The sequence below is a fragment of the Capricornis sumatraensis genome, chromosome 4, assembly GCF_032405125.1.
Source record: "Capricornis sumatraensis isolate serow.1 chromosome 4, serow.2, whole genome shotgun sequence".
Taxonomy (NCBI): domain Eukaryota; kingdom Metazoa; phylum Chordata; class Mammalia; order Artiodactyla; family Bovidae; genus Capricornis; species Capricornis sumatraensis.
The window spans coordinates 145,534,551-145,547,823 of NC_091072.1; the positions used below are offsets into that span (position 1 = coordinate 145,534,551).

General features: G+C 39.6%; 1 protein-coding gene across 1 annotated transcript in view; it reads left to right on the plus strand.

Moving 5' to 3' along the window:
* The first annotated feature begins 404 nt into the window (after positions 1–404).
* Positions 405–13,273, plus strand: part of LOC138078775 (scavenger receptor cysteine-rich type 1 protein M130) — a 122,471-nt gene continuing 109,602 nt past the window's right edge. The window contains exons 1-6 of the mRNA XM_068971521.1: positions 405–533; positions 1,857–1,943; positions 3,205–3,522; positions 5,755–6,075; positions 8,713–9,033; positions 9,460–9,780. Of these exons, the coding sequence (XP_068827622.1) occupies positions 488–533; positions 1,857–1,943; positions 3,205–3,522; positions 5,755–6,075; positions 8,713–9,033; positions 9,460–9,780 (1,414 nt within the window). The 5' untranslated portion in view covers positions 405–487. The remainder of the gene's footprint in view (positions 534–1,856; positions 1,944–3,204; positions 3,523–5,754; positions 6,076–8,712; positions 9,034–9,459; positions 9,781–13,273) is intronic.

The window sequence follows — 13,273 nt, forward strand, 5'->3', positions numbered from 1 at the left end:
TCTGAGGCATGTGGTATCTTCCCTGACCAGGGACTGAACCTATGACGCCTGCATTGACAAGCAGACTCAACCACTGGACCACCACGGAAGTCCCTTACCTTAGTTTTTCTGACATAATTTCATCTCAAAACAATTATTATTTGTGTTTCAAATATATTCATGAAAAACAGAGTGCAAAAATTTTATGTTCAATGACAACCATATTTGAGCTAGTATTTCCCCTTTAATTTTTGTAAATCTGTAGTGAATGTTTCTCAGTTTTCTTTGTTTCATGTCCCAAATGGAAGAAAACATGAGGATAAAAAGGAACCTGTCTCTTTTAATTACTTCCCTTTTCTGGTTGACTCCACCTCCATTATGAAAGCCTTCTTTTTGTGTGTGTGTGTGTGGAAGTGAAATGATTTTTAGAATTCCTAGTGGTCCTCTTCTTCAAGGGACCACTCCAAGGGAATAATACAAGAAGATTGAAGCATCATAAAACTTTGGAATGGACAAACTCAGAATGGTGCTACATGACAGTTCTGGATCTGCTGGTAAAGCTTATTATTTGTTCTGTCTACTCTTTAATGGAGTATAGTAATATTCTGACAGTCAGTGGATCTGATTTAATAATGATGGGCATCAGGAGGGTAAGTTATTGGAAAGAGCAAGAAGCCTATTAAGAAGTACCTGTATCTTCCATAGGTTCGAAATTGAAGGTATGAAATAAGGATTAGATTTGGCATCAACTCTGTAAAACCACTGAGGAACAACTACATAAGAAACCAAAATTAGCTGAATTGTATTGAGTATAAAACGAATAGTTGTTAGAAAGGATAGGACAAGTAGGAATGCATATTGATGAAAAGTTGATTCCCTAGAGGGCATTTAGAATGACACCTCTGAATGTTAAAATCTACTTCATGATTTCTGTGGATGCATTAAATTTCTTTAGCATTCTTACTTTTTTTCCAAGCTTTTAAACTTGAAACCTTACCACACGAAAGCATAGGTAATAAACTCACAGTTCTGTGTCATAGCATTTTTACTTTAAAATTACTGTAGGATGAGAGTAAGAAGGAGAAGTGAGAGTGATAGAGGATTTTAGGCTATTTTTGGAGATAAGATCCAGTGGCGTGTGTGTGTGCATGCTTGGTCGCCTAGTGGTGTCCAGGCTTCTCTGTCCATGGGATTTTCCAGGCAGGAATACTGGAGTGGGTTGCCATTTCCTCCTCCAGGGGATCTTCCTGACCCAGGGATCAAACCTGTGTCTTCTGCACTGGCAGGTGGATCCTTTATAACTGCGTCACCTGGAAAGCCCACAAGGTCCAATAATGGGGACTTTCAAATATAATCTTTGTCACTGTTTCCTCCAGTTGTAGTGTTCAATCAGAATTTAGCAGGCACTGTGCCAGGTACTGGTGAAGCTGGTGAACATTATAGGTATAATTTATTTCCTCATGGAACTTTCCATTGAATAATGTGGATCAGGTAGGCTTGGAGATGAGAATATCAGAGGTTGAATATTGTTCTGTGCCCAATGGGAGAAGTGCCCACTTCTAAGTTTCATCAGCGTCTTTTCAGTCTTCCAGGGGCTAAGACTCACTCTTGCAATTCTTTTTGCATCTCCAACTCTCTTCTAATCCCTCACTTCTAGGTTGCCTGTAACCACGGACAGTTTCAAAGCTACTTCACTGCTGCTGTATGATCCTGGATATAAAAATTTCCTGCCTGCCTCCCTTGCCATTTAGGAGGAGGGTTTTCTGCCTTGGTTTGACTTTCTTTGTTAATTTTAAACCTCTGGAACCACCTACCTGCTCTAAAGCCTCTTTGGTTGGAAAGACTATACTTTTACCTTCTTTTATTTCTTTCCACAGGCTTTAAAAGGTGTTCTGTCCACTTCGGTCCTTTCACTCTTGCTGTGGTCTCAGTTCTCTGTGCCTGTTTGGTCACCAGTGCTCTTGGTGAGTACTTTGTCAAATTTACTCATCATCTTTGCCCACTGTGATGAGAATCACTGACAAGCAAATCATTCTCCTGAAGGCTAAATAGCATCTAAAGCAAGCTTCATGGTGTTTTGAAGGATCAGGATATTAAAAGCACAAAATGAGTACTTAATGATGTGACCCTGCTTGCCCAAAACGTTAGTACAGTTTTTTTTTTTAAATAAATGCTCACTGGAAAAATGCTTATTCCTTAAAGATCTGAAGTAATGTCTAACTAAAAAAAAGGGAACAATGCAGAGGAGGAGAAATGTCAGAACTGTTGGGATGAGAGAATTTTAGGAACACTTTGAAAATTCAAATGCCAAAATTTATCTTAAAATGTGTTCAAGGAAGCCAGATATATATCAAGAACCACAGTTTCCTATGTTAGCTAAAATAATCACGAGGCAGTAGCTAAGACCCTTGGAAGGAGTAGGGGAGAGGGAGAGGGGATTTTTTATGATAGACGATAATAGGAAAATATCTCCATTTCAGTTTCCATTTGGGTAGCTAAGTTCAGTAGATGTCAACCAGCATTTTAAGAATTTATGATATTTCCACATGTAAAATAGATGACCAGAGCAAGTTAGATGTGTGAAGCAGGGCACTCAAAACCAGTGCTCAGGGACAACCCAGAGGGATGGGGTGGGGAGGGAGGTGGGAAGGGGTTTCAGGATGGGGGGACACAGGTACACCCATGGCTGATTCATATTGATGTATGGCAAAAACGACCACAATAGTGTAAAGTAATTAGCCTCCAATTAAAAATTAAAGATTAATTAAAAAGAATTCACGGTATTTTGCATACTTGTGTGAAATAGTTACTGAATTCCCAATAATCAGTCTTTCATTTTCACTATTAGCCTTCTTTCCACTGATCTTAGGATTTTGGAGAAACTTACATAGCTTATCTCTATAAAATTTGTAATATCTTATTTTTATAGTAAACTATCCATAGGATTATATACATTGATGCTATAAAGAATCTCAGCCATAAAATAAAGACACCATATGGTATTGAATTACCCAGCTTTACTGCTTCTGTGTCATTGCTTCATTTGAAGCCTGTGACACTGCTGTTTGGTTTTGAATTCCTATGAAATGATAGTCTCCGACTGTACCATAGATAGGTTCAGAAATGTTTCTCAAAACTGGCTTTGAAAAATAAATAAGTAATCTAAGGAATAACTGTTTTACTTGCTTTTGGATCTTGACCAACTGCTACCTTTACCTGTTCCAGGGGGAACAAACAAGGAGCTGAGGCTGGCGGCTGGTAAAAAGTGTTCTGGGAGAGTGGAGGTGAAAGTCCAGGAAGAGTGGGGAACTGTGTGCAACAACGGCTGGGACTTGGCGGCCGTCTCCGTCGTTTGTAAGCAGCTGGGGTGTCCAACTGTCATCACAGCCACAGGATGGACCAATTCCAGTGCAGGCACTGGGCGCATTTGGATGGATCATGTGTCTTGTCGAGGCAATGAATCAGCTCTCTGGGACTGCAAACATGAAGGGTGGGGAAAGCATAACTGTACTCACCAACAGGATGTAGGAGTCACCTGCTCAGGTAAGACTTGTGTAAGTCAAACCTTGACATGAAATGCTCGGTGGGAAAAAATCTTACGAATGGGTTAAAAATGAAAAGGGCAGTTTTCTGTAAGTAATCTAGGTATAGAATGATCCAGGTATGAAAAGGACCCAATTTATTGTTAAAGACCAGAAAATGTATGACAAGACCTGTATTAAAAAAAAAAAATCAAAAGAGATTCTGAATACTACAGTCAATGAGGAAGTGATTAGCTTCAATTTTATATTAAGTAATCCTACTGTAACATTCTGTGCTCAGTTGCTTAATCATGTCTGACTCTTTGTGACCCCATGGACTGCAGCCTGCCAGGCTCCTCTGTCCATGGAATTTTCTAGGAAAGAATACTGGAGTGGGTTGTCATTTCCTAAATCATATCTAACTTGATTCCTTGTCCCCTTTCCCCATAAAATGCTGCTTTTGTGTATTGGCTCATAAATCATGACCCTTTTGCTCATTGCTGCTAAGCTAAGTCACTTCAGTCGTGTCTGACTCTGTGCAATCCCATCGACGGCAGCCCATCAGGCTCCCCCATCCCTGGGATTCTCCAGGCAAGAACTGATAATTAATTTACCTAGTCAAGAAGTAAATACTCCTAGCACTAATCTGTTTTGTTGGAGGAAGGATATTTTGCAAAGTAGAATTGCTTTCTCCACTGTGCAATGCTATTCATTTCATTTACATGGCAGTTTTAGTTTATAAAATATTTCATAAGTTTCATCTCACTTGCTGTTCTAATAACCCAGACCTTTCTGCAGACAAAATCCAAGGTCATGTTTCTGATCCAGTTCAGATTCCTGGGCTTCCAATTTCTCTTTGCTCATGTCATTGAACTTTAGACAACCCTCTCACTGCCCAGCTGTTCTGTTAGAGACCGTCTCCTCCATAGGACTAATTTCAGAAATGATTAATCTCTATCCAGGCTTCCCTGGTGGCTTAGTGGTAAAGAAGCTGCCTGCCAATGCAAGAGACATGGATTTGATCCCTTGGGAAGTTCCCCTGGAGAAGGAAATGGCAACCCACTACAGTATTCTTGCCTGGGAAATCCCAGGGACAGAGAAATCTAGCAGGCTACAGTCCATGGGGTCACAAAGAGTCAGACACAACCTACTGACTAAACAACAACCACAATCTTTACCCAGGCGCTGTGGTGTCATGGGAGTAACTAGTATCTAGAAAACTCCTCAACTACTCCTTCATGCTATTATTTTGAGTAAGCTGTAAATTTTTCTAAACTTCAGCTTCTGAATAGTCAATAATATAACACATGTAAAGCTACTGGTACACTGACAGGTAGGTCATAGGTGCTAAAAATTAGCATTAGTTTCCTCATGGCTCACTGCTTCTCATTACCTAGACAACTCATTTCTCTTTCTTCTTCCTTCTCTTTCTCTGTTCTCCTCCTCTTCCTTTCTGTTCTTGTTGTCTTTCATTGTTATCATTTTGCAGGGAAAGATAAAAATAATAATTATAAGAGTGACATCAAGCATCTACAGTGAAGTTAAAAATCATAATGAATCTTGCCAGGCTCTTACTATAATTATTGCTGTTGATGGTGTTGACTATTTAAGCTAAGACCCCAGTGTAGCTTTTACCTCCTGTCTTCTGTTTTTCATACCTTTGCATAAGGATCCTTTATATAAGGTTGATGTCAATCAAATTTAGTTTTTGAACTTTATACACCTAAAGCTTCAACTGGTGCATAATAATAGAAAGGGATGACTAGTCAGGGACTCATGAGTTTCATGAGATTTCCAAGTTCATATTTTTAAGGTTTCAGAGTCCATATTTCTGAGATTCTCCACCCTGATCAATGCTCAATTCTCAGAGCATCTACTTTATGGAAATTCTATTATGATCACATGCATAATAGTAAAGAGGGTAGACTTTGATACTAGACTTTTTTCTTTACATTCTCCTTCTACTATTTCCTTTATTTCTACATAGAACTATGTCTTAGTAATAGAGGGAAATAAAACAAAAAGTAAATTTTGATCCATAAAAGATTTTTTTTTGGTCAGTTGATACAGATGAAAGTCCTAATTGTTAGTTTTCAAAGATCAAAATCCTTCAATATGTGAACTGGAGCAACATCCACAACGAGGCATCGTTTTAAGGACAGCAGCAAGTCTCAAGAGACCAGAGGAATACTATTCTCTAAGATCACTTCAGAATAAATATCACTTCTGAATTCTGGCCTTTTCTCTGCTTTAGATGGATCTGATTTGGAGATGAGGCTGATGAATGGAGGAAACCGGTGCTCAGGAAGAATAGAGATCAAATTCCAGGGCCAGTGGGGAACAGTGTGTGATGATAACTTCAACTTGAATCATGCTTCTGTGGTTTGTAAACAGCTTGGATGTGGAAGTGCTATCAGTTTCTCTGGCTCAGCTAATTTTGGAGAAGGGTCTGGGCCAATCTGGTTTGATGATCTGGTTTGCCATGGAAATGAGTCAGCTCTCTGGAACTGCAGACACGAAGGATGGGGAAAGCACAACTGTGATCACGCTGAAGATGCTGGAGTGATTTGCTTAGGTAAGGACTGCTCTGGGTTTGTTCCGTTCTCTCTGAGAGGACAAAAATGGGGGTAAAAGTCTCAAAGGCTTGAACTCTTAAAAACGTAATGAAATGTGCTTCTTTTTTTCTCTTACTATTAAAAAAATTTCTTTTATTAGAGTATAGTTGCTTTACAATGTTGTTATTTTCCCCTGTACAACATGCAGATTATCAAGAAGTACATGAAAAGATGCTCAATATCACTAATTATTAGAGAAATGCAAATGAAAACTACAATGCGGAAAGTCTGCTTCTTTTATTGCCTCATTATTACCAATTTCAGGATGCAGTTCTGATACTTGTGGGGTTTTTTGTTTTGTTTTTGTTATTGTTCAGTCACTTAACTGTGTCTGACTCTTTTGTACCTCCATGGACTGTAGCCCACCAGGCTCCTCTGTCTATGGAATTCTTTAGGCAAGAATACTGGAGTGGGTTGCCATTTCCATCTCCAGGGGATCTTCAAACCCAGAGATTGAACCTGAGTCTCCTGCAAATTCTTTACCGCTGACCCATGTGGAAGCCTGTGAGAATTTTTTTTTTTTAACCATTCACTGAAATTAGTATAAATAGTTTAGGGAGGGAGGATGAACCATGAAATTGAGATCCAAGTTATGAGGATAGAAGGAAGTATTCAGAGAATAGTCTATTCTCTCACCCCTCCAAAAAAAGACAGGAAAAGAAACCAGGTTAACTAGAAAATGTTACTTTCTGGAGGTTTTAGAAGAAAGTCACCCCTATTATTATCCTCTACGTATAAAAGCCTCCTCTTTAGCCACATTGACCCACCCTTCGCCAAACTATTAGTTCAAATTCACAAAATCAAATGATTTAAAAAGCTGGTTGTCTATTAAAACCTCATTTACGCTAATACGACACTGTGAGCAGGCATTGTGTCTGTCTAGGGACTTTCATGTTCCATCCTTAATTAAGGTCTGGGACATGGTTTTGTGTGTACAAAAATGTCACTCTCCTTTCTTCAATTGAATGCCTCATTTGAAGACCTAGTAAGTCTTGAATCCCAGGGGATATTTAGGAAATTATAACCAGGGTAAAAATGTTCTTGTATTCACCAAGTTTTGTTTTTCTTTTCAAATGAAGGAAATTCAATTCAAACTAGCTTTAAAATAAGAGAATACTGACTCAGAAAACTGGGAAATCCAGGAGTTGGCTCCATCCATGACTGGATTCAGCACTTAAACAATATCTTCAAGGTTCTGGCTCTTCTTTTATTTCTTGAATTGCCTTTTTTTTTTTTTAAACCATGCTGTGTGTCTTGTGGGGATCTTAGTTCTCTGACCAAGGATAAAACCTAGGCCCTGTGCAGTGGAAGCTCACAGTCCTAACCACTGGACTACCAAGGAATTCCCAAGTTGGCTTTTTTCTTGTTGAACAATGTGATCATGTACAGTCTGAACCACAAAGAATGGGATTCCTACAGAAAAGATGTTTTTTTTTTTTTAGCTGAAGAAAGTGAAAGGGATTTGGGGTAGAAAAAATACAGTATGTATCTTCTGGTTTCCTTTACTCAGGTCTCTAATCAGCATGTTTCTTCTCAGTGTGTCTGATACATGCTGAGGAATCATAATAAATAGCCCTGTGACAAAAAACAAAACAAAACAAAACAACAAACTAAAAGTGCCAGAGGAAAAACCCAAGTTATTTATTGTAGGATATTACTCAGAATCAAGTGCTAGTCTTTGAGGAGTGCTGACTGGGGGAAAGTGAAAGGAGTAATGATGAAGTCCTTTCTCTCTTTGCGTTGCTTTTAAACCATGGACATGGTCAGAAAGGGGTCAGGCATGGTAATACAAGCCAAATAGTCTGGGTAGGTAATGCAGTCAGAGCCAAAAGTGATGTTAAATATTGCAGCAAATATATATATATATATATATATATAAGCACCTAGGCGTCTGTAAGTACATATTTAACAGAAGAAAAAAAAAACAATTCCAACAAAACATCTATGGTGTTTCAACAAGCAGATCTCTAGATAAATTTCAGTTCCTTGGCCTCCTGTTAGAAACTCTTCCTGTAATGCATGCTCTCCACGGTGAAAAGTCCTGTCTTCTTTTTTCTTAATTGATTGATTGATCTTTTCCATTATGATTTATTATAGGATACTGAATATAGTCCTCTGTGCTATACAATAAGACCTTGCTATTTATCCATTTGATATAAAATGGTTTGCATCTGTTAGTCCCAAACTCCTAATTCATAAAAAATCCTGTCTTCTTATTTTTAAATTGGAGTATGATTGTTTTACAATCTTGTGCTAGTTTCTGCTGCACAGCAAAGTGAATCAGCTGTATGTATACATATATCCCTTCCCTCTTGAGCCTCTCTCCCAGTCTCATCTTCATCCTAGCCCTCCAGGTCATCACAGAGCACCGATTTGAGTTCCTGTGCTGTACCCCAGGTTCCCACTAATACTGTCTTCTTGTCTGATCTGCTCCTACTTCCATCTTAAATGATTTTCAGTGGGAATAGATCATTATTTTCTCTGTCTCTGCTTATGTTCCCCCGCTCCCCCACCTTTTTCTTATCTCAGGTAGAGCTGTTTAGAGCATCCTCATGCTTGTTTCTTTATCACTGACTGGCTTTGTTTCCCTCTTACAGAGGGAGCTGACCTGAGCCTGAGAGTGGTAGATGGAGTCACCAAGTGTTCAGGAAGATTAGAAGTGAGATTCCAAGGAGAATGGGGGACAGTGTGTGATGATGGCTGGGACAGTGACGATGCTGCTGTAGCATGTCAGCAATTGGGATGTCCGACTGCCATCACTGCCATCGGTAGAGTCAATGCCAGTGAGGGAACTGGACACATTTGGCTTGACAGTGTTTCCTGCCAAGGACATGAATCTGCTATCTGGCAGTGCAGACATCACGAATGGGGAAAGCATTACTGCAATCATAACGAAGACGCTGGTGTGACCTGTTCTGGTAAGTTAAAACAAGAAAAACAGAGAAGGAAGGGTCTGTGTTCTTTAGGAGTAGGAATAGGTGTAAGAGGTGAGGGAGAGAGAACTAGCTAATGATTTCCTTGTTAGGAATTCTTTTCAGGTATGAGGAATCTTTAACACATTCTTTATTTGACTAGTTTGGAGGGTTGTCAGTCTCTATTTTCTATAAAAATTGTTTCAACTGCTATTAGAGACCACACTTCAAATTCTAAATCTACAAGTTTTGAAACTATAGCCCCATTTCTAAGCAAATTCATGGTTTATGCTGCTCTTTTAAAAGCCAGGTAGTAGGTAAGCCAGAATTTCCAGTGTCTCAGTATCTGAGAAGGAATAAGATTGAAAAAAGTACCCTATGGTAGTTAACCGCCGTATGTATCTATGGCCTAAGTTTATGTTTCTTTTGCAGATGGATCAGATCTCGAACTGAGACTCAAAGGTGGAGGCAGCCGCTGTGCTGGGACAGTGGAGGTGGAAATTCAGAAATTGACAGGGAAAGTGTGTGACAGAGGCTGGGGACTGAAAGAAGCTGATGTGGTTTGCAAGCAACTGGGATGTGGATCTGCACTCAAAACATCCTATCAAGTTTATTCCAAAGTTCCGGCAACAAACACATGGCTGTTTTTAAGCAACTGCAAAGGAAATGAAACTTCTATCTGGGATTGCAAGAACTGGCAATGGGGTGGGCTTAGTTGTGAACACTATGATGAAGCCAAAGTTACTTGCTCAGGTAAGACTTTCAATCAACTTGTAAAGAAGTTGCATTCCAATTTCATTCTTCTATATGGAGCTGTCTAGTTTTCCCAGCACTACTTATTTAAGAGACTATCTTTTCTCCATTGTATATTGTTGTCTCCTTTGTGATAGATTAATTGTCAATAAATGTGTGGGTTTATTTCTGGGCTTTCTATCTTGTTCCATTAATCTCTGTCTGCTTTTGTCTCAGTACCATGCTGTTTTGATGACTGTAACTTTGTAGTATAGTCTGAAGTTAGCCTGATTCTTCCAGTTCTTTTCTTCTTTCTCAAGATTGTTTTGGCTATTCGGGATCTGTTGTGCTTCCATACAAATTTAAAATTTATTGCTTAATTCTGTAAAGTATGCCATCAGTAATTTGATAGGGATTGCATTGAATCTGTAGATTGCCTTGGGAGTATGGTCACTTTAACCATATTTAACCAAATTGATTCTTCCAGTCTAAGAACAAAGTATATCTTTCCATTTGTTTGAGTCATCTTCAATTTCTTTCATCAGTGTCTTGTAGTTTTCAGAGTACAGTACTCTTGCCTCCTTAGGTAGGTTTATTCCTAGGTATGCTATTCTTTTTGTATGTATGCATGTATGTATTTATGTATGTATATGCTCAGTTGTTCAGTCATGTCTGATTCTTTGCAGGCCCATGGACTGTACCCTGCCATGCCCCTATGTCCATGCAATTTTCCAGGCAATAATACTGGAGTGGGTTGTCATTCCCTACTCCAGGGGATCTTCCTGATCCAAGATCAAAACTGTGCCTCTTGTGTCTCCTGCATTGGCAGGTTGATTCTTTTTGACTAACGCCACCTGGGAAGCCCTTTTGATGTGATTGTAAATGGAACTGTTTCCTTAATTTCTTTTTCTGATAGCTCATTGTTAGTGTATAGAAAGGCAACAGATTTCTGTATATTCATTCTGCATCCTGCAACTTCACTGAATTCACTGATGAACTCTAGTAATTTTTTGGTAGTGACTTTAGGATTTTCTATGCAGTGTCATCTTGTCTGCAAACAGTGACAGCATTACTTCTTCCTTTCTAGTTTGGATTCCTTCTATTTCTTTCCCTTGTCTAAACTGCTGTGGATAGAACTTTAGATATTATGTCAAATAAAAATGGCAAGAGTGTGCATCCTTGCCTTGTTCCTGATCTTAGAGAAAATGCATTGAGCTTTTTCAACATTGCATATGATATCAGGTAAATTGCCTATATACAATCTATCTATCATCTATCTATCTATCTATCTATCTATCTATCTGTCTATATAAAGATATTACAAAATCTATATAAACAATAGAATGGGAAGGACTAGAGATCTCTTCAAGAAAACTAGAGATACCAATGGAAGATTTCATGCAAAGATGGGCTCAATAAAGACAGAAATGGTATGGGCCTAAGAGAAGCAGAAGATATTAAGTAAAGGTGGCAAGAATACACAGAAAAACTATACAAAAAAGATGTTCATGGTCCAGTTAACCATGATGGTGTGATCGTTCACCTAGAGCCAGACATCCTGGAATGTGAAGTCAAGTGGGCCTTAGAAAGCATCACTATGAACAAAGCTAGTGGAGGTGATGGAATTCCAGTTGAGCTCTTTCAAATCCTAAAAGATGATGTGGTGAAAGTGCTGCACTCAGTATGCCAGCAAATTTGGAAAACTCAGCAGTGGCCACAGGACTGGAAAAGGTCAGTTTTCATTCTGATTGCACAGAAGGGCAATGCCCAAGAATGTTCAAACTACCACACAATTGCACTCCTCTCACACACTAGCAAAGTAATGCTCAAAATTTTCCAAGCCAGGCTTTAACTGTACGTGAACCACGAACTTGCAGATGTTCAAGCTGGATTTAGAAAAGGTAGTCAGAGATCAAATTGCCAACATCTGCTGGATCATAGAAAAAGCAAGAGAATTCCAGAAAAGTATCTACTTCTGCTTTGTTGATTATGCCAAAGCCTTTGACTGTGTGGATCACAACAAACAGTAGAAAATTCTTCAAGAGATGGGAATACCAGAGCATCTTATCTGACTCCTGAGAAATCTGTATGCAGGTCAAGAAGCAACAGTTAGAGCTGGACATGGAACAACAGACTGGTTCCAAATTGGGAAAGGAGTACATCAAGGCTGTATATTGTCACCCTGCTTATTTAACTTATATGCAGAGTACATCATGCAAAATGCTGGGCTGGATGAAGCACAAGCTGGAACCAAGATTGCTGGGAGAAATATCAATAACCTCAGATGACACCACCCTTATGGCAGAAAGTGAAGAGGAACTAAAGAGCCTTTTGATGAAAGAGGAGAGTGAAAAGGCTGGCTTAAAACTCAACATTCAAAAAACTAATACCATGGCATCCAGTCCCACCACTTCATGGCAAATAGATGGGGAAACAATGGAATCAGTGAGAAATTTTCTTTTCTTGGGCTCCAAAATCATTGCAGATGGTGACTGCAGCCATGAAATTAAAAGACACTTGCTCCTTGGAAGAAAAGTTATGACCAACTTAGACAGCATATTCAAAAGCAGAGACATTACTTTGTCAACAAAGGTCCGTCTTGTCAAGGCTATGGTTTTTCCAGTAGTCATGTGTGGATGTGAGAGTTGGACTATAAAGAAAGCTGAGAGCCAAAGAATTGATGCTTTTCAACTGTGGTGTTGGGAGAAGACTCCTGAGAGTCCCTTGGACTGCAAGGAGATCCAACCGGTTCATCCTAAAACAAATCAGTCCTGAATATTCATTGGAAAGACTGATGCTGAAGCTGAAACTCCAATATCTTGGCCACCTGATGCAAAGAGCTGACTCATTTGAAAGACCCTGATGCTGGGAAAGATTGAAGGCAGGAGGAGAAGAGGATGACAGAGGATGAGCTGGTTGGATGGCATCACCGACTGATTGCACATGAGTTTGAGCAAGCTCCAGGAGTTGGTGATTGTCAGGGAAGCTTGATGTGCTCTAGTCCATGGGTTTGCAGAGTCAGACATGACTGAGTGGCTGAACTGAACTGAACTGAGATTGCCTATCTGCACTTCACTGTTCTTATTCTGGGGTTTTGTCTTGTTCCTTGTTTGGAACATGTTCCTCTGTTGTCCCATTTTGCCTGATTTGCTGTTTTCAGTTCTATGTAGGTGGTAGGTTGGTGACATTTCCCAACTTTGGAGAAATTACCTTCTATGGGAAATGTTCTATGCTCCCAGCAGCATACTCTCCTCTGGTTACCAGAGCTATGTGCTCTAGTTTGCCCCATATGTTGACAGCACAAGTCCTTCTATTGTGGTTGGCTGACTACTGTCAGTGGTCTGGTAGGCATGGCTGGCCCCTAGTCTGGTTGTTTGCTAGACTCAGCCTTGTGCAAAAGCTGCAAGTCACTGCTTGGTGGGACTAGGTCAGGGGTAGCTGATTGCAGAGACCAGGGGTGTTTCAGAGCTAGTGCTGTTCTACTTGTGGTTTGAACCAGGTTTTACAGTAAGTG